Raw genomic sequence first — 25,171 nt, forward strand, 5'->3', positions numbered from 1 at the left:
TCTGTAAGGATATAAATATTTAAGGATACTGTACGTTAACCTATGCATTGGAAGAGGAAAATGGGGCTTGCTTTATTTCTATAAGCAGTCTGTACAATCCAGATCTAGTGTATGATGGGTAGCAGAGAATAGACTTGGCTGTGAGACACCATGGGAGCCAACCATTGTGTGAGTGAGCTGAACTCAGTGAACTTCTAGGAAGCTGTTGGGATGGAGAAGAAATTAAAGTGCCTGATGTGCTGAGAAGTGCTTGTTACCATTGCCTCCGGAAACTTGAATTTCTCTTGTCATGCAGATAACATTTTAACTTTAACAGCAATTTTTGTTTTAAGACTAGAATTACTGCCAACTTTAGCTATATCTTTTGAATACTAAGTGTAATACTAAGTGTAAGTAGGGACAACAGCACATGATTAAACATTCCTCTTCTCCCCCTTAGGTTGGTTCCCCAGAGCTGTAAATTGCTAGCTCCTTGTTTAAGCACCCTCTTGACTGGGTCTAGTTCAGGGGTTCTCAAACTTCATTGCATCGCAACCCCTTTCTGACAACAAAAATTACTACATGACCCCAGGCGAAGCCTGAGCCTGCCTGAGGTCCAGGTTGGGGAGCGGAAAAGCTGAAGCCCAAGGGCTTCAGGCAGGGGTGGGGAAGGAGGGGGAAGCTGAAGCCCAAGGGCTTCAGCCCCACCACCCAGGACTGAAACCAAAGCTGAAGCTCAAGGCCTCCAGGCTGGAGGAGGGCGCGCAAAGCCGAAGCCCAAGGACTTCAGCCCCAGGAAGGGGGCCTGTAACCTGAGCCCCACCGCCCAGGGCTGCAGCCGAAGCCTGAGTGACTTTGGGGTCCCGAACCACTAGTCTAGTTAAAACCTTGATTTCCATTTTTGTGTTCCGGGTAAAGGCCCTTCAGCATCTTGCATGTTCTTCCCTGAGTGAGTATCATGTGAATTGCAGAACCTGCTGGAGCATCCAGCTGAACTGACTCATGGAAGGGGTTAACTGGGGTTTTGTATATTTAATTTCTTTGTTTTATACCCTGTGTACTATAAAGTCGTGATAGTTAAAAACATCTTTGTAAAACCCTCACAATATACTATAAAAGGCATTTGCCCTGCGTTCCCCCTTCCCTCCCCTTGACTTTTGTTTGCTTCCATTTCTTTCTTCTCTACCATAAGCAGGGATTGATCCTCTCAGGGTTTTTCAGTTCTATTGACATCAACATAATGTATGCTTGGGCATCCTCTGAGTGGCTGATGATGCTCTGTTTCTGTTTGGTCATAAAATAAGATGGGTTGTGGGAGGTGGCAGGGAGACAGAGACAAGCTTTGAAAGTTATTTGAATCCTCTCTAGGGCATTCAGTGAACAGTCATGAACTACCATATATACTCATTCAAAAGTTGAATTTTTTTCGTAAAAAAGGAAAGCATCAGAGAAGTGGGTCAGCTTATGAATGGGTATAGAGAGGGGAGAGGTGGGACACAGCCCCTCCCCTCAACAGAGGGAGCAAGGAGAGGCCCCACAGCCAGCAGAGCCAGAAGGAAAGAGGCGAGGCCAGAGTCTCTCAGCTTTTGACCATGCTGCTCTCTCCTCGGCCTCCAAAGCAGCTGCAGCTCTGGGGCTGGCAGGCTGCAGCCCTGCTGCTCGGCCCTGCCCACCAGAGCACTCTGGCCAGGCCAGAGACATCCTCCCCTGACCCTCCCCAGATAAGGTGGGAAAGGATGGGATGGGGAGAGTGGGGGGGGGGGGGGGTCCCAGGCTAGGGGTGGGGTTGTGGGCGGTGGTCACAGGAGTTACTCCCCTGACCCCCAGCTTCCACACCACCTCCCCCCCCCCCAAAAAAAAAAAAACCACAAAAACAAAACTTCGCCACCAGTTGCTGTCCCGGCATGTCAGGGTAAGCAGCTGGCGCACCGGGACACTTTTTGTTTACTTAGGTTTACCTCTGTGCCTGCAGACGCTCGAGGTAAACAAACCATTTCAGCCTGCCAGCCGCTTATCCTGATGGCCCGAGAGCCAAAGTTTGCTGACCCCTGAATTATAGGGTCGGCTTATGAATGGGTCATAAAAAATTTCCATTTTTACTTATCCATCTTGGGGGTGGGGGCCGGCTTATAAACAAACCGGCTTATGATAGAGTATATACGATATGTTGTTGCAGACCTTATTTTAAATGAACTAACTTTCAATAATTGAGGTACTGTGTACTGCATTCCACATTTTAGGGATTCTAACAGAGAGACAATGGGGTATAATATCTTTTAATGGACCATCTTGGTTGGTGTAACAGACAGGCTTTCGAGCTACACAGAGCTCTTCTTCCGGTCTTTCTCATGTTCTGGGACCGATACAGCTACAACAACACTGCAAACTTGCATTGTCATGTCTGTTACATTGTGGTGGTGGCCAGAAAAGTGATCCTAGCATTTAAAATAACCTGTATTGGTCAGCAGCTCTGTCATGGTTCATTAATTCAGACTCTTGCTGTAGTTTTTTGATTTTAAAGAAAATCATTGTGGATGATAGGTTTCAGAGTAACAGCTGTGTTAATCTGTATTCGCAAAAAGAAAAGGAGTACTTGTGGCACCTTAGAGACTAACCAATTTATTTGAGCATAAGCTTTCGTGAGCTACAGCTCACAGTATGCATCTGATGAATTGAGCTGTAGCTCACAAAAGCTTATGCTCAAATAAATTGGTTAGTCTCTAAGGTGCCACAAGTACTCCTTTTCTTATTGTGGATGATTTGCCTAAGTCCCTTGATGACTTCACTAAAGTAATTACTTTTTTCTGTGTTTCAGAACATTGAATGGTTCTCAATTGACAAATTACCATGCCATAGAAATGACATGACTCCAAAGTCCAAGCTAGGTTTGGCACCTAACAAGTTTTTCATGGCCATTCCCTTCATCAGGTATGTTCAGGATAAGCCAAAGTCTAGCCTCTTGTTTTCAGGACACTGGATTTTGTTGACAAAACACTAACTTCTTCACAGACCATTGAGAGACTGGCTTTCTCGAAGGTATGGGGACTCCTCTGATAGTGACAATGGATTTTCATCCACTGGGAGCACACCATCCAAGCTCAACATGGAGAAAACAAGGTAGGAAACTAGATCATTTTGACATGTCTGTCAACATTTTTATAAATCATTGGCTACACAAAGCTGAAGAATGTCCACTCTTTTTTTTTCCTCAGAATGGGTTAATATAATAGATTATAGAGAGATCCATAGAACTGTTAGTAGGATGGAGAGGTTAATTAGTTCCCTGATGTGCTTGAAACTACTTGTATGGAAAATCTTAGAATATGGCAAAACTGAGAGAATGTTTTGTTCCTATATGGGAATATGAAAAGCAAGTGAAGGAGAAACTTGAAATTCTCTATCAGAAGGTAGGACAGGTAGATATGCTTTCTAAAATAATCAGTGTAGTGCTGAAAGGAAGGAGAGGTGCCAAAAACAATGGAACAAAGTCAGGAAGAATCACTAATAGCCATGGTACTTAAAAGTAATTTCAAATTAATGTCAATTTCAAGGAAAGTTGGATAAAACCAATGTTGTCATGGTGATTCGGGGTGATTGAAAAAATGATCTTGTAACGTGTTAAATCGCAGGGAGATCTTAGAGCCGGGGTGGCCAACCTGTGGCTCTGGAGCCACATGCGGCTCTTCAGAAGTTAATGTGCAGCTCCTTGTACAGGCAGCGACTCCGGGGCTGGAGCTACAGACGCCAACTTCCCAGTGTGCCGGAGGGTGCTCACTGCCCAACCCCTGGCTCTGCCACAGGCCCTGCCCCCTCTCTATCCATTCCCACCCCCCCCATAACCTGCTGTGCCCTCACGCTTCCTCCCCTCCCCCCCCCCGAGCTTCGTGCATGCCATGAAACAGCTGATCAGGGGGAAGCTTAGGGGGCTGCTGACATATTACTGTGGCTCTTTGGCAGTGTACATTGGTTTCCTAGCAGTCATGTGACTGAGCAACTTCTCAAACCAGTTCAGGTTGACAAAGGGGGTTCCCCATCATCAATCTAGGTCAGTTAAGCACCCACGCTCGTGTCATAAATAAAGTATCAAGGTGTACCCACTTGGTATCCACACAACACTTCAAGTGACAGGATTCTAGAGTAAGAAATCTTTTTTTTTCTTGTCACATACTGATGCTTTATAAAGTCATATTTTTTCCGCTTTGTGCATAACTCTTCCTCAATAAGCAAAACAAGTTTAGTGAGTGGAGAGACTATTAAGGTTAAGATCCAGTGTTTCAGCTTATCTTGTAAGATTGTCTGGAGAAGCAGAACAATGTGTATTTCTGTTCTGATCATAATAGTCTTGAATCAAAGTTCTTTTGCGGATAATTTTTTTTTTTTTTTTTAAATGGGATAGATCTAAACTTCGTTATAGCCAGCAGGTGTTTACAGATGGCTCTCCAGGAGACCAGTGGACGAAGTACAGACAACCACAGCAACAGAAGCCATATAACAATCATTCTGAGATGTCTGAAGCTCTAAAAATAAAGGTAGGTTTAATTTCCAAATCCATTGGATTTGTTAGGACCCTTTAAAATCAGTGGTAGTGCTTCGTTCAGACTCACTTTATGTATGAATGTATGGGGATAGGCTGTTGGGTTTATTGCCTTAAGGGATGAGACTTCATTATATCATGGAAAGGAGCATGCCTAGTCATTAGACCAGGGAACTGGGTATCAGCAGACCCAGAGTCTTTTCCCACCTCTGCCACTGGCTTGTGGAGTAACCTTAAACAGTAGCTATAACTTCCTTGTGCCTCGGTTTCTAAACCTTAACATGATTTGGGGTACTTGGATGACAGCTGCTATATAAGTGGTATCATAATGCAGTAGGGTGTGACACTAGCACTTAACCTTTATGTGTATTACCTTTTTTGGGTTTGGCTGACTCAGAACATGAGGGGTAATGGTAGAAAGCAATATCAAGACACTTCTAACCAAAAGAAGAGGACAAATGGGGTCCACAGTCAGCCGGCGAAACAGAACCACACATTGGTAAGATTGACAGCCATAGTTCTTGCATTAACACATTTTGGTGACCTTTAACTGAGTGCGTAAACTAAGGTTTTGCTGATGGAATGTTAAATTGCATGTGCATGAAAACAGATCTAAATGAGTGTGTTCAGTGTACGCACTGCAGGTGACATTTCTCATCCTGTATATGTATACACTTGTAGAGTATTGAATAATATAATTTATCCAATTAGCATTTTGTAACTGAATTCTAATGCATATTAAAGTGAACCTTAAATAGATGTTCCTTCCTGTAATAGTCCAGGTATTTGACAGAGAACGGTCTAGTACTGTACATTGCAATGGCAAAATATCTGCAGCTTAAAAATGAGTGGATAAATATTTTACTGTGGTATGGCAAAACCACTGAGTTTGAAAATGTAAAGTATATGCCTAGTCACTCCCCTACTTTCTGCCTGGCTACAGTTTGAGGTGTGGGCTCTGAATCGATATCCATGGCACAATGGGATCAAGTTCTGCCTCAACAAACCCTGAATCCCATGACGTTAACTTAGTGAGTCACCGTAAAATACTATTAATTCCCATCTCCTTACCGCCATGTGAACACCCTCAGCTAGGTCATTGGTCAGGGAAAATCTTAACAAAGTGTATCTGACTGTTTTTGACCGTGGTATTTTTTTGAGGATGGGTTTTTCACCGTGCTCTCCATGTGGCCTGGTTCTACAACCTGTACCTTGGCTCTTGCAATATTGTCCATTTGGCCAAGCTCAGAAAACTGCACCATCCCCCCACCCCAGTGGGCCAGGGTCTAGAGGGCGTTTGTAGCCACCTTCAATGGCTTATCTCCCTGACTTCTTAGGCCTCATTTGCTGTACTGTTGTCAAGGCAGCTCATCTTGCCAGCTTACACTTTTTTGGTTCTCCCTCCTCTTGACTGAAAATCTGACTTCAGCTCTGACTTCCCAATTCCCTGCTATCTGGTTCCGTGTAACAGGTAGGGAGCATGCATTGTGGAGAAAAGAAGTGAGCAACAGGGAGCTGCAGGATGGGTCCTGGGAAGGCGGGGGGAGAGAACGAAATGTCAGGAGGTTGGCGACAGAAGAAATGTTGACTTCTGCAAACTCTGGGAAAATGCCATATTCTACAGCCTTGGAAGCATAGAGTACATGGGACCTTGATGAATGGGGCAGTTTACACTTTTTAGCTTTTGTTACAGGCAGTGAGTAGACTTGGGCATGTATTAATGCATCAGTTTATGCTTGGTTCAGGTTTTAAATGTTGTCTTTACCACCATTAGGCTAGAAAAGCTTTTTTTTAAATGAAAACTGAGATTCGGAAACACAATTGTGCGTCAAGGGCTGGTTTTTTTTTTTTTTTTCATCAATTTTCATGGAATCTGTGGGGCACTGCTTCATTCACTGCAGGGGTACAGCGTAGATCGAATTGCAGTTAGCACTTACTCTTGGAGTGTGCATTCCTCACAACATGTCCTTAATGCACCTCAATCTGCCCCTTTTTCTTTAAGCAAATAAGCATTTCCATTAATAAAGTTTCCCATTTCAAATATTGGTGCGATACCTATGCTGTGAGAGTAAGTAAATAGCTTGTCTTCAGCTCTCAGCAGGCTGCAATAGCAAATACTTACAGGAAAAGAAGCTTGTTAGATTGCTTAAAAAAGAGAGTTGGCATGTGTGAACTGCCTATTTCACACTTTCAAAAGATTTATAGGAGTATGCGCGCTAGAGAATTCTTTATAGCAGTATCACAGAATTCACTTTTTAAAGCTAGATCGATAATAAACTAGCTGCTTTGATTTAAAACAAATATTTAATGCCTAATTAAAGAATTGTTGTCATTGCAGAGTGAACTTACCAGTCTGGTATTAATTAGCAGTTACATTTATTTCCTTGAGTACTGTTAAAATTAAGGCATGTATTTTGTAGAGTATAATGTGTGCTCGCTTTCTTAATCAGAAATGTGAAAAAAAACTTAATCCAAGAAGACTTCAGGATAACTTTGAAACAGGCAAGTATATTAATTTTCATTTTGTATGTGAACACATTAATTTGAAACAATTTTTGAGACTGCATCCACTTACTACAGTATGTGCCGAAAAAGGAAGCCTTTTATTAAATGAAGGTTTAAGATCCCTTTCCTTAGTTGTGAAATCTATAGGATGGTGGAATATACAGTTGCTCATAGTTCACCATTGATGGAGAAAGTAAAGCACTGTATATCTGGGGTGAGCCTCGGGGAGGCATGCCATGGTGGTGACGATTTGAATAGATCACTGAAAAGGCTTTTCATGGTAGTATAGGAGCTGGGGTATCTGATGGTGCAAGGACTGTTCTGAAATTACCACCACCTGATTTAAGGCCCCCACGGGGCTCTCCAGCCCCTTCTCCAGGTCTCCACTTTGGAAGGGGACTGTGTCCAAGCAGTTTGTCACCGTAACTCAGGGTAGTCAATAGGCAGACTGCGAGCCAAATCCAGATCACCTGAAACTTTTGAATGGACTGCAAACTCTTTCTTTTTATTTACTTGTTTTCTCTGGAGTCTGGACCTTGACTATACCTTGACCAAGAAATTTGGACCTTGGCAAAAAATTATTGCCCTAACCTGGGCTTTGCAGAAGAGAATTAATCATTTGGGTAAAAACTGCTGTTTATGTAACTCCTACAAAACTTGTTTGGACCAGTAGGTGGCCAATAAAGCTAAGGAATTCCTTGCTACACTTTTTGTTTGAAATGATGACCAAATTGATAAAATTGCCAGTGTGAATAAATGCTAATTGAGCATAAATTTAATGTTCAGCTTTTTAAACCTAAATAGTAGCATATTTTCAATGACCTCTTCATTGATCAATACAGTTGAAAGTTAAGTGGTAGAACATATTTTTTTCTTTTTTCTTTTTCTTTTTTTAAGCAGATGCAGCAGCGTATGATGTGTGTTTCTCCATTGAAGACCTGCTGGAACATACAGAGGCATACTCTGTAGCATGTAATGGTCATTACAAAATCACTTTCTCATCAAGAGCTTTCTTGAGCTTCAAGTTTGACCATGATGCCATAATGAAAAGTTTTGACCTCTGACAGCAAACCTGTTATGGATGAACAAAAATCAAAGACTGATCTTTTGCAGTTGAGTGGGTTTCTAATCCAGCCTTACTCCTTCTCAGGTGTTTTTATTTTTTTTTATTTTTAAAGCAATGCAGGGACTGAATGATGATTGGAAAGGGTCCATTCTCTTTGCAGTATGGAAGTGGCATAGTGAAGTGTCGCACTTTAAATGCAGTTCCGCCTTTATCCACAAAAGTACCTTTCCAGTGTTTGGTTCACTAGTTCCTGCTGTTGCATGAGAGGGCATTTTTTTTTTTTTTTTAAACTTTGAAATATTTTAGTGTTGGCTGTATACTAACACACTAAACTTTGAACCTGCTCTGATATCAAGTTGTTGGAACACTCAGTCTTTATTTTCTGGTACTTTGCAGTAGTATAGCAATTAAATTAATTCTCAGAGGACACCCATCTTCTCTATCCCAGCAATGTTGAAATCTTGGCGCATCTGTGCTTAAAAAAAATTATGAATTTCAAGTCTACTAGTTTGACCTCATCTTTGCAGTTCTCTCTCTCTTCTTCTCTCCGGTTGTCTGCCGATGTTCTCTCCTCTCTCTCATGCTCAAACTCATTTCAGAATGACTTGCAGTCAGTAGAATTTAAAACTAAATCCATGGGGTCCCATTCTGCCCTGACTTGCACCTTTTCCTCGACTGTCTTCGGTGGGGATACGCTTGCTGAACAGAATTTGGCCTTTCACACTTACTTGTTTCTGTTCTTCCTTTATGTCCATTAGAACTGTTCTCCACTAGGACAAAATGGGTACAAGCCTTCTTTCACTTGCAGCTGCTTTTAAGAAGTTGAAAGGAAAAGTTAAATTTTGTGGCGAGGGGATTCTTATATATACTAAACATTTGTAGTTGCTGAATGTAAATAAGCCTCTGCAGGTCCTGCTGAGAGAAGGGGAGGATTGAGGCAGATGTGTGGATGACTAGAGAACGTCATGTGCCACCTAATGGCTTAATCAAGTTTGCAACAACTGTTCTAAGTGTCCATTATTGTGTTCTATACTATTGTCCTTGGAGGTGTCTAGTGTCATGTGTGTTCGTTCTCTCTCTCTCTCTCCAATAGTATAGCATTTGATATTGCACTTGCATCTCAGTATCTGAAAACTGTAACTAAAAATGAATGAGGCTACAGCCTTTTAATAATAAGTATATCGAAGATGTGAAAAAATTAGCAGTAGGAATGCAAATGATACTAAGTGGGGGGGAAAAAATCACTAGTCATACGTTCTTGCATCATGATTCACTTGAGAGAGTTTTGAATATACATTTCAAAAGCATTTTATTGGGGATTGGGGGCAAATGAAGCTCCTCACTTGTCTCAGCAGTCAGTACCTATATTTTTCTCTCTTGTGTTTTTTTTTTTTTTTTTTTTTTTTTTAAGTGGATGGTTCTCTAAAATTAAGGTAGGTGGGTGTGATGTGTAATTTGGAGGACTGAATGACTAAATTGTCTATCAGTGGCTGTTCCAAGGCTTTGTACATTTTCTGACCACAGAAGATATGTCACCCACAGACACCCTTTTATATCTTTGGTGTGGTATCCACTAAACACAATCCCTGTCTTCTTGCAAATACCCTATAATATCTATTATCTTTGCCCTCAATAAATAGCGTGTTAGCTTATTTTTATCTTCTAATCTTTTCATCCCTTTGGGCTAGGGAATCTAGTAATTTTCAGTTGTTAAAACATTTCCCATTAGCCAGGAAAGCTGGACTCCTGTATCAGTTAACAGGAGAAATAGATTCCAGTTTTTCCATTTGGATAAGAAAGTCTTACAACAGGTCAGTTTACTTTTAGAATAGTTTTTCCTTCAGTTGTTGAAGTGACTCTTTTGCTTCACCCTGGTGTGGTGGTGGCAGTGGGTTGACAGCCAGAAATAATGTTCAGAGGTTGCTTAAATCAGTAAGGCCCAGATCCTCAAAGTTATTCGGGTTGCCTAACTTCCAGTAATGTCAGTGGGAGTTAGGTGTCTAATACCTTTTGAAGATCTGTGCCTAAATGCATATGTCCTGTTATTTAATTGAGAGGGCTGAACAGTAAAGTTGCGGGGGGGCAGGAGGGATGAATTTGTCAATTTACCTATTCAGATCCAAATGAAAACCAAAGCTTTGTTCAGTCCTCTTAGTGTAAGTAGTTGATTTCCCAGCAATAAGTGTCTAGCTCCTAAGGAATCAGAAGTTAGCACTCTGACCTCCAGGCTGCTAATGCCAGTGAGTTTAATGAGACTCTCAACACATGATTAAAAAATCAAGCTTTGGAAATTTTTATTTCTGATAGGTAGGTTGACTTTTCAGATATGTTCCTTTTATGATTGTTCACTTAATGCACCATGGATTAATAAGGGGAAGATTTATAGAGCTGTGTGAATTTTAAACTTGAAACTTCCACTTGATGACAGTTTGGGATGTGAAATGGCTCATAGCAATATGAGAAGAATGTGCATAAATGGGATATGCCTTACTGGGATCACTAAGTGTAGATTTTTTTTTTTTTTTAAAGCAAAAGTTTTCATTAATTACAAAAATACCTGGCTTCCTCACTGACGAATCCCAAACAAAGGCTGCAGAAAACAGGCCTGATTTTATGAAATCTAGCATCAGTGTGAGAGTTATAAATAAATTTGATAAATATGCAATAATTTCTATTTCTTTGTGTACAAGGTACTGTTTCAGAAATATGAATTCAGAATGTTCATATTTGTATTGACATAGTTTCCTTCCTTCTTGAGGTCTCAAACAGCTTATTAAATGTGTTTGTGTATGACCTGCATTTGGGTTTCAGGGTGCCCTGCACTGTGAACGTTTCAGATTGTTTACTCTTACTAGTGTTGTATGTCCTTTTTATGTGTTTCATGTTCAAAATGTTAAATGAATCATTTTATACTTGTATTCCAAAGTGTAGGAGTACACCTTACAGGAATGTTTGTAAAAGAGTGAAGAAATAGCAAATGGAGGATTGAGTTTCATTCAGTGGATTTTTTTTGAGTGTGGGTGGGCATTTGGAGCGGCAAGATTATCTAGTGAAATTGGTTGTGAATGGATTTCGGAGATCTAAGCGCTTGTTGGTGTGAAGATGCTTGAAAAGTAAGCATGTCAGTCTACTGTGCTTGGAATAAAACAAGTTGCAACCTGCAGTTGCTAATCAAATTGTGACTCACGCATCTGTAACCTTGAAGTTAAGACACTCATGAAATTATGAGGAAGAATGTTTAATGGACAAAAAGCTCAATGCAGGTACTGGAAATTCTGGAATTAGTTCACATAGCAGTCTCTAGTACTATGTAAACAGTAATTTATTTTAGTTTTTTAGTGCAGTTTTATGCATTTTCCCTCCAGTTCTTTTTATGCAGTGTGTGGGGTTTTGGTTTTTAATTTTTGGAGGATTTTGAGACTATAGACTAATTTTAGCATGTTCTGTAACTTGGTAGTCTTTAAAAATTTCCATTTTTCAATGCACGTGTGGTATTGAATCCTGCACAGAGTTTGAGGTATGGAGATAGAGGTATGGAGGGGGAAAAATATTTTATCTTATTTCACAATTAAAAGCTTCCCTTTCTGTATGTTTTTTGTTTGTAGTAAGTCTGTCTCTCTCTCTCTCACAAAATTACAGGTTTACATACTGTGCTCTGATCGTAGTTTACTTTGGAGATCTACAAAAACAACGTTTGCTGTGTTTATACTCGGTTTGTTTAAAATGCTGCATGTAATGTTAAGGCAAACTGTGTAGTCTGGCTATTCCTAACATGTTTCCAATCAGTCATTTTAATATGAAAAGTGCATTTTCTTCTGTGATCACTGATTTGAAGTGGTTTTTTTTCCAATGTGATTTGCCCTCCTCTCCCCAGCCCCCACTGCCCTCATCTCTGGCTGGCCTGAATCAAGCTCTATATCCGTGTTGGAACTTGAGGTGTTACTGTTGGGCCATATGGCCATTTTTATAATGTTAGCTCAGTGAGCTTTTCTTTTTTAGCTACTTGATTTCAAATCGTGATTTAACAAATCATACTGACTACTTCAGTCTAGGAGCTAGAATGCCTTGAGTTATTCCAGTGTCTTTTCTCTGGGCTAACCCCAAGGTGCACTAATCTTGTAAAACTACATTTACTGGAATTTATTCTAATCTATATTGGGAAGCCAAAACTTTTGGAAAAGTGTGCTTGTGGGATAGCGTAAATCTCCTTTATAGACTTAAGTAGTTTGCAGTTTAAACATAGGCACAAGATGTTGTTGTTTTTAGTTTTGTTGATATAGGTTTCAAACTGCTTTTGAAATTATGCTAGACCAATGATTTTTTTTTTTTCAACCTTTTTTATTTGTGGTCCCTAAAAAATTTTGAATGGAGGAAATCTTAGATATAGTCTGTGGACACCAAGGGGGCTGCAGACGGCAGGTTGAAAACCACTCCCCTGGACTGAATTTGAGTCCACTTCAGCATTTTAGTGTTGCAGCAACCAAAATATTTAAGATGTGGAGTTTTATACATGAAATTAATTCACCTGTAATAGAAAGTGCACTGTGAAGGCTCTCTTGCAGCAAATGAGGCTTGAAAAGGTAAGCTCTGGTCATTTTTTTTTTTTTTTTTTTTTTAAATGTTTGTAGCAATGTTCTTCAACAATGGAAAGAGCAAGAGTGGGCTAAAAGGTAGTATTTGCACTGTTTTTTATACTGTACATGAGCACTATAAGAAATGCAGTGTGTTCTTTGCCGAGTGTGCATTTCACTACTTTTCCAAGTAAGTTATAAGCCTTACTGTGAGGGTGTGACACTGCATATGTAGCAGTTCCTTCCTTCAGGATCATGCAAGAACACGTCTCAATTTTAAATGTTCTTCTACTGACCTAATGCTTGGGTTTAACTTTGCATTTTTACTTTAAAGTCATGTAAACATTGACTTTCATGGTTTCTAATGTGACTCCAGTTTTAGGACAATCTGTAGGAAACATGAACCAAAATTATGGCATGTTCTGTATTACAGAAAGGCCTTTGCTCCTGATAGTTTGCCAGCTAACACATACAGGATATTTGGGGAGGGAGCAGGATGGGATTTAAGGACTTTTACTCAACTACTTGGGAAGGTATCTGTTCAAATGATTTTTGGGTGAATAGGAAGAAAAAACTTACCATTTGGTAATTCTGCAGGAAAAAACCTTGTGTGTAGAAATAACTTGTTCATATTTAATTTAACAAAACTATACCATGAAATTGTTTAAAACATTCATACTGTATGAATTTTTTGTTCAAAAGGTGAATTATACAAAGAGGTGAAAACTAACTTAATTTGCTAGTCTTTAATATTACTATGAAGTTTGGATTGCATATCTTTTAATAAGATATAGAAATCATGTTCTAAATGTTGAAAGTGCTGCAAATTTTGTGATGAGAAATGCAACATTTTTCAAATGAGATGGTGATGTACATAAAATGCTATAATTAAAACTTAATTTGATTTCCTGATTGTGACAAGAATGTGACTGAATCTTGTAAACTCTCTTGAGGACATTTGGATAGAATTATTACAGTAGAAGGGGATCACCTTAGTCTTGCCAGTTGAGAACAATCCTGTTACATAAGAAAACTACTAGATGAAATAGTATGCTAATAAATCCTAAAAGCTACTTGATTTCTAGAGAGCAAATATATTTGTCTTGTAACAGACAACCACACAGAATATCCAAAGAAAAATTATTCCATGCTGTACAAAAAATGTCTAAGTTCTGTGATTGTCTTGCAGAAACTTAAGCAATGACAGGGATTACTTCTGGGATTGGGAAGTATTCTATTGTATAGGCCAGGTGTGAGTAGTACTTTAAGAATGTGGTCCATCTTCACTGACTTTAATTAGTATAATACTACAAATACATTTTATTTAAACATGCAAAGTTACAGGTTTTATTCAGTTTCTGTGAGCTAGTCCTGAAGAGCACTGTTCAACTCTTCAGATTTTGCTAAGATCTGTAACTGAACTAACAGATTACATGCATTTTTGAAGCATTGTGTACATTCACTGATCCAGAAATTGAAGCACTTTGTTTGTTTGACAATTAACATTTAGAGTCATTGGCTGTTTCTTTAAAGCATTTTTTACTGTTAAAGTATTTGACTGTCTGGATAAAATTGTTACTGTAATAATGAAGTATGAACATAACTGTTGGTGGTTTGAAATTTCATGTCTGTGCTGCCTGGGGCAGCAGAATACTTATACTGCAGAATGTTTTGACATATATTGCCTTAAATGCCCATTAGTAGCACTGATTCTACATGTGCCACTTACAAGAGCATAAAAGTTTATAGCAAGCATTGCTAAAGTTAAAACTGACTGGAGCTGGATTCTGAACTTTTTAAAGACCAATGTGAGCAGGCTATAGGTTTGGAACATTAGATGAGAGGATTTACTGTCAAACCCCAATCCGTGCTTTTAAAGTATTTGTGAAATGGAGTGATTTGTCATTAAAAGAATCAAACGTGTGCAACTGTCTCCTTCCATTTAAAAATGTTTGCCTTTTAATGTATACTTTCATATTAAATTTGAAGAGGAGAATGAGGTAGCTGCAGACTTACTTTTAAGTTTTTAATACAGTCCTGGGAAGCTGTCCCAGCTTTTTTTTTTTAAAAGAATTCCAAAGTATGGGGGAATGGAAACGTGGTAAAACTTCTGTTTTTCTAGTAGAAAAACAGAACAACTCCACTTTAATCTTAGGACTGACATTTAAGGACATTAAGATTTTTTTTCACAGTGTTGTCAAAAGAGAAAAGAGGTAGGTTCGTTTAGTCTGTACCACCTATCAACCATGTATTGAAGGCTTAAGTTTTTTAGAGTGTATGTAACTAGTTACGGGACTGAAGCTAACAAGTGAAACACATACTTTAGCATTAGAAATTTATTCAGAATATAGGAACATTTGTAAAATAAAAAGTATTATAAATGTCTCTGTATAAATAAATGCTGTTTTTACAATTCTATATCAAATAAACAAAATAACTATTTTACAGCAGCTAAGGAACTAAAAAGCAGAACACATTTAAAGCAAATCAATTAGGTGAAAAGTCTCTAAAATTACAACATATAGTACAATGTTCAGTGACATTTTTAAATGAAAAACTTCCAATATAAACAGTGGAATACTGAGATTAATGCAAACTTAGTCACATGTGCTTTGTAATAACTAACAATACATTCAAGCTGGTGTAAACCTTTTTAATTAGAAAAGTACTTTTTCAGAACAATATGAAATATAAAATTTCATGCACTATTTGACACTCAGACAATTTTTAAAAGTCATTAGAACAAGATACAAATTAATACACTGTTGCACTTGTCTGTTAAGAGACTGAAGGAGAATTGACTAGGTTCTTATAAATAGAACTAACTCAGCTATTGAACTCAAATGAGTTTTTTTGTGGGAGTTGGGTTGCAGTGTCTACAGTTGATGTAACTTACTTCTGAAGAAGTTAGAATGCACACTTGTCAGTTTAGATAGACTACATAATACTTCGAGCTGGTGTTTCAAACAGTTGTATAATTAAATATTAGTTTTTGGAATTTACTGTTTTAAGGTGGTCATTTTTTGTAACTGGTACACTAGGGCTACGGCTACTTTTAACCTATTACAAGAAGCACTAAAACATATAACACACATTCTTGATTGGAGTTAAGCTATTTCACCACTATTTCCCATTGGTCCTATTCCCCACTCCCATTTCTAATATACTAACAAATTAAGCAGTACTTCGTAGGTACCCCCATCTCCCTTTTAACCGTTGAAGACTCCATAGCAGAGGCTGTGACAAAGCAAATAGGGTCTTGCTCATCAACATCATGGAAGAAATGTTGGGTAGGTTACCTTTAATCACCTTGATATGATTATTTCCTGTAAACTTACATCTTTACAGCATTCTTAAAATGTATTTGAAATAAAACAGATCTGCTAAAAACAAACTTAAAAGGTAGGTTAGAATTGGCACTATCACAAAATAATATGTAATAGAAAATTTGTACATCATTCCTCATCCCTTAGAAATCTGAGTAAGGTGCTGGCTCAATATTCCTGCCTAATGAAATCATCTATATACAGGACAGGTTCTGCTCAGCTCTGTTTTGGACTGAGAAGGCAAAGCCTAGATTTGAAGTGATATAAAAACTTCTACTTAATTCAAAACAGTAAACCCTCTATTAAACAGAAACCCCTTTCACTCTCTTATTGAAGGAAAAAAACAACCTAAAATCCCTTGCTTTTCAACTTAGTAAGAGACACTATCAGCAATTGTTATATGTTGTACAGCTGTGAACATGCCTCCTAAAACTGATACTAGGAAAAACAATCCAGCAACCTGGGGTAGCCAAACCTATATGTGGAAGAATTTCAGCTGTCTCAGGTGCTTGTTCTAGATTTGTTATTGCTGAGTCTCCACAGGGGTTTCCCACAGAATATTACATCAGGCTCTGTCCTTGTTGGCTCAAGACTGTGGTCAACAACTTGGCTGCAGGAGCACAGGGGCCATTTCTATTTTAAGGCTAAAGCCACAGCCATGGGTTCTAGGGAGCCTACCCAATTCTGCAACACATTCCTGAAGGAGTTAAGCACATCACACCTCACCCTTGCCTTTTCTAATATATAAACAGGGCAGCATTTTCATTTAAACAACTTAAAACACTCCCTTGGGAGAGGATGAGAGAGAACTAACCACCAGTGACAGATCTTAGTAACTTTGCTTAATGGAAGGCACTCAGATACCATGGTGAGGAGGTCAGTATAAGAGGGATCTAATGCTGAACCACAGTAGCAGGAATAAAGGGAACAGTAACTTGCTTTCTTCCCTCACACAAATTACAAAGGAACCAGGAACTGTGAACCATGTCACTGTGTCCCTTTTGTAGCCCTGAACCATATGCCTGTCGGTTTTGGTTTTTTTATTTATTTCAAAGTCAGCTCTCAGTGCTTGTCAAGTAGTGGGTGCCTCTTGCACAAATACATGTTTCCAGCATGGAGATTGCTTTAGCTTACTCAGAATTTTGTTTATGAGCCATAAACAAACTGGGTTAGCAAGGAGCCTAACTGCCGTTACATATATAATCCAAACTGCCCCAGACCAAAGTTTTGGCTGCATATTATAAATGGGAAAGCAAATGCTTGGGGCATTTAGTACAAGCAAGCAGCTACAGCCTTTACTTATCCAAAACTCCTGCTAAAGCTAATGTGAACTTTGCACCCATTATCTAGCCACTTACATCTAGACTTAAGCAGCAGTGTTCAAGTCAAGTCCTTAGGTCACAGTTAATGTAGGGCTGATCTCAAGGAGGTAACAAGGTTGATGACTTGAGTCCTTGAACCTGTGGGAACTGGCTTAGTGCATCTCTCATACTATGTAGGGTTGTGCACACAGTCTTTTAGCACCAGGAAAGTTTTCCCAATGATAAACAGAGGCACGTAGTCTGATCCTGCTTCAACTAAAGGCCCATGACAAAACTCACTTATTTTAGTGAATGGGGTGCTGGACCCAAAATATAGAAACTACTTACACAGCTTTTTCTGCCTCACTTTAAAGACGGGTTCTTCCTTTCAAGCCCTCTTCATTCAGTCAGGAAAAAATGTCCACTGTTGAGGACATTTGTGGGCAAAATAAAAAAAAATTTTTTTAACATGGATCTTGCCCCCCCAAAAAAACTTTCTGCTGCAGTGAAGGACAGTTCTAGCTTAGCAAAACAATTCTATGGACAGAACTGCACTCAGACATTGGAAAATCAATATGAATATTGCTTAGAGGATGGGATTTGCAGTTCAAAGTGGGAGATTATACAGTTCTGTAGGTAAAGGGGAGTGGCCCCACCCAAACTAAAAGGTGGTACAGGTTGGCTTGGGCCTAACATTTAAGCCTGACAGATCAACCCTGAGAGGATCGAGTTGTTTTCAGACCCACACCCCTCCCAGCTCTCCTTCTGCCTCAGGGTTTGTTCAGGGAGGGCATCATGCACTGGTCTTAATATCCACTCCTCCCTGCTGCGCTGTATGTACTGTGGAGTGAGAATCTGCAGCTCCTCAGCACAGACACTCTACAACACATGCAGTGCAGCATGGTGGAGCACGCAGCCACTCCCACCCTAACCCCCTAAGGGGCCGCTTGCTTTCCCACCTGACCCAGACCCAACACATGTAGTTGGGTCCCTGTAGTTTCAAGTCAGGTAGCAGGGCTCTACGAGGTGGCCCTTCCTTTGTAAGTAATGCTGTCTTTTTCATTTATACTGGTGTACGCAGGAGACTGGGTTTGGCATTGTTGCAGCTTATGTTGTCTCAGATTTGCTACTCAACCTTCACTACTTTTAAAGAAAGAGAACAACAGTTGCCAAAGGGAAGGAGAGCATTAGAAACCAGCATTAAGAACCACTGACATTTAAATCTCAGCTAAGGCTGTTTTTGACCTGCTCCCTAAAAAGCTGAAAGTAAATCCCCTCATTGTCCCTGCTTAACATCTAGAAGCAGCAAAGCGTGATCCAGCCAGGAAGGCTAAAGGCTTAATCTAGCAAAGGGTTACTCAGCATAGAGAACCATAGCCACAGCTCTCTGGAAATACTTTTAAAGCTAAACAAGCCTTTAGAGAGAAATTCACATCAATCTAAACAGGTCTAGGAAACTCAAGACAAGTCCCAAAACACAACAAATTCCTGTGTGACAGGTGGGAATGACAGCAGACTTTTGTAAATCCATTTGCCAAGGAAAGCACCTCAAGCTTGACCAATACTAAACATACCAGCGCTGTAGTAATAACAAAAAAGTGAATTGACTCTAGGTTGATTAAACTGATAAGGGTGGGTTGTTTTATTTTAAGTGTTCAGACAATCTCTGTGACAGTGAAAACACAAAAGTCCTGTGAACAAGGCCCAAAGGAGCTGGGATGCATGCCATGTCTGAGACTACACCTTCTGCTTCCTAGAGGTGGCAACCTGATCTCTGTGCTTCACTCAGCCTCTACTAAAAACACCAGACTCATTCAGTCTTACCATGTGCTAGCTAGCATGGCATAAGAAACCAACTAGCTTGAACAGAGAAGTCCACCTACATTATAACAGTAACTTATTAAAATATAGCCTATAAATGTAATTTTACAACAGCCATCAGAAGGCTGTGTTCATATAACTTCTACTCACATAGTACTAAGAGCCAGCCATTTGCTCACTCATTTTGTATGTGTGTGTATCTACATGTATACGCACATTCATGTGCATTTATTTTAATATTGAATAGGTACATTCCTTAAAAAGAAGTACCTTTTTGTACTACATAGTAAGTGCAGAGAGAGTTTCTACCTCTTGGTGACACACAGGTGTAATGGAACGTTATGCTAGTCTAATACTACTCTGCATCTGACAGAGGCTTCTCTGAGGAAAACCTTGTCTATAATGTATTTTAGAAAAATAAATCCAACTTTTTCTAAATTGACTGTCAGCACTACCCTAGAACATGAAGGACAAAAACTTCCTTGTAACTTCCTACCCAATCTCGGCCCACACCCCCTGCACTGTAAACAGAAAGCATGTGGCCCCATAGAGCCTGTAAGGGCATAAGAAATAAAGCAGAACTGTAGACTTGCAGCAAGAGCTTTCTAGTTGCTGTGTTCAGGAATCCTGCCTGGGTAAAACATCTCCGAATTAGCAGGAGTTCTCCTCCTCCATCTGTTGGACTGTGTGCGGTGTGGAGAACTGCAAGTTTGGTGCAGGGTACGAACCATGCTGTCATCTTGCACACCTCCCCTCACCAAACACACACATACAATAGATGTAACAGCAAGTCTTACTGCAAGATTTCAGGACAAAGAAAACATGGTGGCTGGGAGATCTATCAGACTGGCTTACTCTGTGCCCAAACAAACATACAAAAGCATCTGAATGAGTGCTGTTTTGGCCTTGTCTTGGGAGTAAATTAAAAGCAAGGGAATGCATCAAGATCAAAATGAAAGTGTGGAGGGACTCCCACCCATTAGGATGAAGATGGGAGATAATCCTGCATGTGTGTGTATGTACATAATTACATATACCATGAACATAACCTTGGTATGATGGGAAACTTTACCTTCAGACACTGTCCATTTCAAGCAGTCATCAATAAACAATCCTTTGCTTAAGCTTAAAATAGTCTCCCCAGTTCTCCTGGCTTGATTTGACAAAGCCACACAAGGCTGATCTATGCCTGTTATGTTTCAGATCCTTAATAGTGTTCACTACCTAAAATCAGTCAAAAAAACCCAACTTTTTTAATGGCACTAACTGTCACATTATATATATAGAATTTTAAAGCGAAGTTTCATTAGTGTGAGGTCTTGAGTTCTCCTCCTCCAGCAATGCTATTCTTTGTTTGAGCATCCTCACTTGAGTCTCATGCCTCTCAACCATGGCCATCATTTGTGACTCCAGTTTCTTCAATTTGTTTTGATGCTTCTTCTTTGCTTTTTCATAAGCTGCCACAAGGTTACTGTTAGAAACAGACAGCAATACAAGATCATTCAACAACGCTAGCTCAAGTTAAGCACCTAGAAACAGACACCCAAAATCAGTTGCCAAATTTTCGAAAGTGACCAAGGATTCCTCTCCCTAAAATTTCATATAAAACGAGTCTCACAAGTCAAGACCTTGTTTATTAAAAGTCTCAGCCATAAGAGAACTAATGTTCCTCCCACAAAATAAAAAATTATCAAATGAAAGGGTCAGAGGCCCAAATCATAGATCAGGGAGAAAAGGGTCTAACTAGTGAATGAAAATATCTACGTCAGAGTAGCTCTTGGTGTTTTATTAGTGTCTGTGGCATTAAAGCAACATATCTAACTGTGATCATTTATTGTGATGCATCACTATATGCTTGCTGCACTAGTGCGCTATGCAGTTCCAGGTTATCATATGATGTCTGAGGATTGTGGGCCCAATTGTTTGAGGTACTGAGCACCCGCACCTCCCTGGTGTGAGTGTGAGTAGAGGCTGCTCAGTATATCACCGAGGACTGGGCCCTAGGTGCATATCACAAAGTGCTTTGTTAAGGGGACACTATCAGGTAGGTATATGATCAAAATGTAGATATTGTAAATAAAGATTTATAGAATATAAATGTTTTAATTTAATCATAATAATCATCACAAACAGTTCAATGGATGAGGTGTTTTTTTTTTACTGCTTTTGTCCCCTGACAAGCCTATCCAAAAAGTGTAGGGAATCAACAAAGGTGTGTTAGTGCCTGAGAACTAGAAGTTGACATTGATGAGTCTAGTCTCCCCATAGTATATGAAGTACAAAAAGGAATTAAAGTATTTTCTATTCTGAAGGCCGCATTATTTATAAGAAGGAAGGTGAATTCTGGAGCAGGGAGGAAGGTCTGGTGGATAGGGAACGGGAGAGGGCCTTGTGAAACCTCGGTTCAAATCCTACCCCAGGCATGAACCTGGGCAAGTCATTTAATTTCTGTGCTTCAGTTCTGCACCTGTAAAATGGGGATAATAGTACTTCCCTGTAAGGTAATGCACTGATGAGCATGATGTGATCAGGTATTACAATGATGAAGGCCCTGTAAGTGCCTAGATAGATCTTGAGAGTGTCCCTTTGAAGTCAACAATGTATTACATTTAGTTGCCAAATGCCCTCTCTTCAACCTCCCCTTTCGCTCAGTAGGAGACACCAAATGGGTGCTGGTTGAAGATCAAGTCTTGCCCATCACGTCAATGGCCAAGACTTTCTCTAACAGGTAAAGTATGGCTCATGAGTGACAAATTACATGGTGAATGGATGACTCCTTGAAGGAAGTGGACCAACAACAATTGTAACCCTCAGTCCATCAAAGCCCATTGATGCAGACCGACTGGGAGATGGAGGCACAGTCTGTATCACTGTCAGTGCTACACTTTAAAGTACTGAGTGGGTTTATGGAAGGAAACTTGATAACAGGAGAATCTGAAGGGATAAGAAGAGATGCATGAGCCAGCCCAGGGAGGAGGTGAGCGAAAACAGCAATAATTCACAAACATGATTAAACTGAAAATTGTTTTATAATAGATGCCATTTTTAACTGCAATAGAATCTCTTTCTCCCCCCTCCCCCCCACTGGTTATGGGGCACTCAGTAAAAAGGATTAGTCTCTTCCCCCAACTCTGACCTTGCATTCTTCGAGACTACTGGCAAGCAGCTGAGGATGTAAAAGCTGCTCATTAGGGAAAGGAGAGGATTACAGTGCACTACCAGAATGCACCAGAAGTCAATGTGTACATCCATTCACTAGAAGATCCTTTACCTGTTTGCCCTTTTCAGGTCATTAACAAACTCAGCAGACTGCTGATGTCTGATTTCGCTGCTCTTCGTGAGTCTTTCTAAGGCATTCACTAACTCTTGCACTCTCCCTTTCAGTTTCTTCTCTCTGCACCAGGATACAAGGAGTGAAAAAAGGAGTCAGTTATCCATAAAATTTGGACTTGCAAGAGTATAGATCACATTCAACAAAGTTCCTTCTGTTAGATGTAAAGGAGGAAAATATTTTTCTTTATACTACTTTGATAATGCCGGATTTAGTTTTATGAGGTTAAACTTTTGTTAAATTGATTTTTTTAAAAGCAAAACAGTAACAATTCACATGTAGGATAAAAAGAAATATGGACAAACATCAGATCATCACTGGGGATGGTCTTGTCCACGCTACATCTCTCTCATATAAGAGCAGAATGTGCAATATCCACAGTTAGGAAAAGAGATGCATGGAAGAAGATATTAGCATATAACATGTTCTATATACTATATATTTAAGATGGCAACTCAGATAGTAAAGTAAACACTATAAAGAGAAGTTAAACCTAAAGCTAATATATATAGAAAAATTAAATACAAACATGGTGGACCTAGGATAACTAGGTAATTTGCTAATCAAAACATTATTTGTTTTTATTTTAAAATTCTCTTTATTAAAAAAAATTGCAGGAAGACTCGCTACATAAAAGAGGGAGAAATCAATAACTAAAGAAAAGAAGACTTCACTAGCATCCAAAATAACAATCAGAGTCACATACTGCAGGAAAAGAAAGGAGGGTCTCATGGTTAAGGCGGTTGAGTGCTGCCCTGGAATACTGGATTCCATCCTTTATCTCTACCTAAGTTCCTATGTGATGCTGGGCAAGTCACTGAAACCAAACAATTCATAAGTGGTCAGTAGTTGTGTGTTTCTCATTTTCTGGGTGCTCAACTTGATTGCCAGGATCTGATTTGTAGAGGTGATGAGCACACACAGCTGCAAATCAAGTCAATGGGAGCTGTGCTTTGAACATATAAAGTGCTATATAATGGCAAGTGCTCTGAAAGATCAAGTGCTTGGTGCCTCAAGTTGGGCACCCAAAATTACTGGAAACTTTTGACCTTCAGCACTCTATCTCCATTCACCATTTGTAAAATGGTGATAATATCAACTTATCACACAGGGGTGTTGTGAAGATAAAGTCATGGTTTTGAAGCACTCAGATAATATAGTGATGACTGCCACGGAAAAACCCAAAAGGAAATGAATAATTCTGTCTTCAGAGCAGGGTTTGAATAGCATTCAATAAATAAGACCCAGGGCTACACAGGGCGAACAGTGAGGAAAAAACAAGATAGTGAATAGGTGCTCATTACATTCATTCTGTGCACTGAATGCACAAGGTCTTGTGGAAAAAAGGAGTATGTCATGTAATTAGAGATTGCGTAGTTCTAGCACTTCCTAACTTTTGAGTCCTTTGCAAACTTAATAATGTTCTTTTAACATATGTTCATTACACACACACAAAGCTATCATGCTACCAATGAGACTATACAATTATCCACTGTAGTGACTAAGAGGGGAGCATGGGTATTTTTCAGCATAAAGTATCAAGAGCTCTTGGGAGCAGCTCTGGCATTGCATTTAGGTTATTTGCTGCCAAGGGCATCTTTAATTTCTAGACACAAAAGGTGCTGGAACCCTGAATTCATACAAAAAGAAAAGGAGGACTTGTGGCACCTTAGAGACTAACCAATTTATTTGAGCATGAGCTTTCGTGAGCTACAACTCACTTCATCGGATGCATACCGTGGAAGCTGCAGAAGACATTATATACACACAGAGACCATGAAACAATACCTCCTCCCACCCCACTGTCCTGCTGGTAATAGCTTATCTAAAGTGATCATCAAGTTGGGCCATTTCCAGCACAAATCCAGGTTCTCTCACCCTCTGCCGCCCCCCCCCCCCCCCACACACAAACTCACTCTCCTGCTGGTAATAACCCGGAGAATAGCCGGTAATATTACCAGCAGGAGAGTAAGTTTGTGGGGGGGCGGAGGGTGAGAAAACCTGGATTTGTGCTGGAAATGGCCCAACTTGATGATCACTTTAGATAAGCTATTACCAGCAGGACAGTGGGGTGGGAGGAGGTATTGTTTCATGGTCTCTGTGTGTATATAATGTCTTCTGCAGCTTCCACGGTATGCATCCGATGAAGTGAGCTGTAGCTCACGAAAGCTCATGCTCAAATAAATTGATTAGTCTCTAAGGTGCCACAAGTCCTCCTTTTCTTTTTGCGAATACAGACTAACATGGCTGTTACTCTGAAACCTGAATTCATACAGTGCACAAATACTCAAAGGCACATTAGACAACCTACCCAAGGCTAAAGATTAGGTTTGCTGTCTGGTAAAGACACTGTAGTGAATGTGTAAAATCAAATCCCTTGTTAAAACTTTTGATTGTGGGCCTGCCTGCCTCCTGAGATCTGCTAAAATAGTCTCCATTTGCTGTAAATGTCCCTTTTTCAGCCCAAATTGATCAACAGTATTTTTTTAATTGCACTGACATTTTGAGCTTTATTGTGAATTCCATTAACTTCACCCCACTTAGGTTCTTTCAGCTACTAAACTTTATTTACACATCTATTTTATGTGATTTATACTTCTCCCATTTCCCCTCTGGGCTGTACTGGTCCATGGTTCCTAGGTCAGGGGCACGTAACTTCAACCGTGATTCCAAGGGCTACTTAGTCACCTGAAAACTCAAGGGGGTTTTTTGCAGATAACTTAGAAATTAGCTGATC

The 25,171-nt window shown here is 39.7% G+C and overlaps 2 protein-coding genes across 3 annotated transcripts in view; one reads left to right on the forward strand and one right to left on the reverse strand.

The window, feature by feature from the left end:
- Positions 1–14,578, forward strand: part of DCP2 (decapping mRNA 2) — a 30,895-nt gene extending 16,317 nt beyond the window's left edge. The window contains exons 6-12 of one of the 2 annotated variants that reach the window (XM_077817321.1): positions 2,795–2,907; positions 2,989–3,096; positions 4,376–4,508; positions 4,911–5,012; positions 6,964–7,015; positions 7,919–8,130; positions 11,724–14,578. In XM_077817321.1, the coding sequence (XP_077673447.1) occupies positions 2,795–2,907; positions 2,989–3,096; positions 4,376–4,508; positions 4,911–5,012; positions 6,964–7,015; positions 7,919–8,082 (672 nt within the window). In that variant the 3' untranslated portion in view covers positions 8,083–8,130; positions 11,724–14,578. Of the gene's footprint in view, positions 1–2,794; positions 2,908–2,988; positions 3,097–4,375; positions 4,509–4,910; positions 5,013–6,963; positions 7,016–7,918 lie in introns of both variants that reach the window. The other variant, XM_077817320.1, reaches the window with a different exon arrangement.
- Positions 14,579–20,393: 5,815 nt separating this feature from the next.
- Positions 20,394–25,171, reverse strand: part of MCC (MCC regulator of Wnt signaling pathway) — a 225,746-nt gene continuing 220,968 nt past the window's right edge. Inside the window, exons 17-18 of the mRNA XM_077816346.1 lie at positions 22,375–22,497; positions 20,394–20,574 (exon numbers count right to left, since the gene is read on the reverse strand). Coding sequence (XP_077672472.1) covers positions 20,394–20,574; positions 22,375–22,497 — 304 coding nt within the window. The remainder of the gene's footprint in view (positions 20,575–22,374; positions 22,498–25,171) is intronic.

The sequence above is a fragment of the Eretmochelys imbricata genome, chromosome 5 (assembly GCF_965152235.1).
Source record: "Eretmochelys imbricata isolate rEreImb1 chromosome 5, rEreImb1.hap1, whole genome shotgun sequence".
In the NCBI taxonomy this organism is placed as follows: Eukaryota; Metazoa; Chordata; order Testudines; family Cheloniidae; genus Eretmochelys; species Eretmochelys imbricata.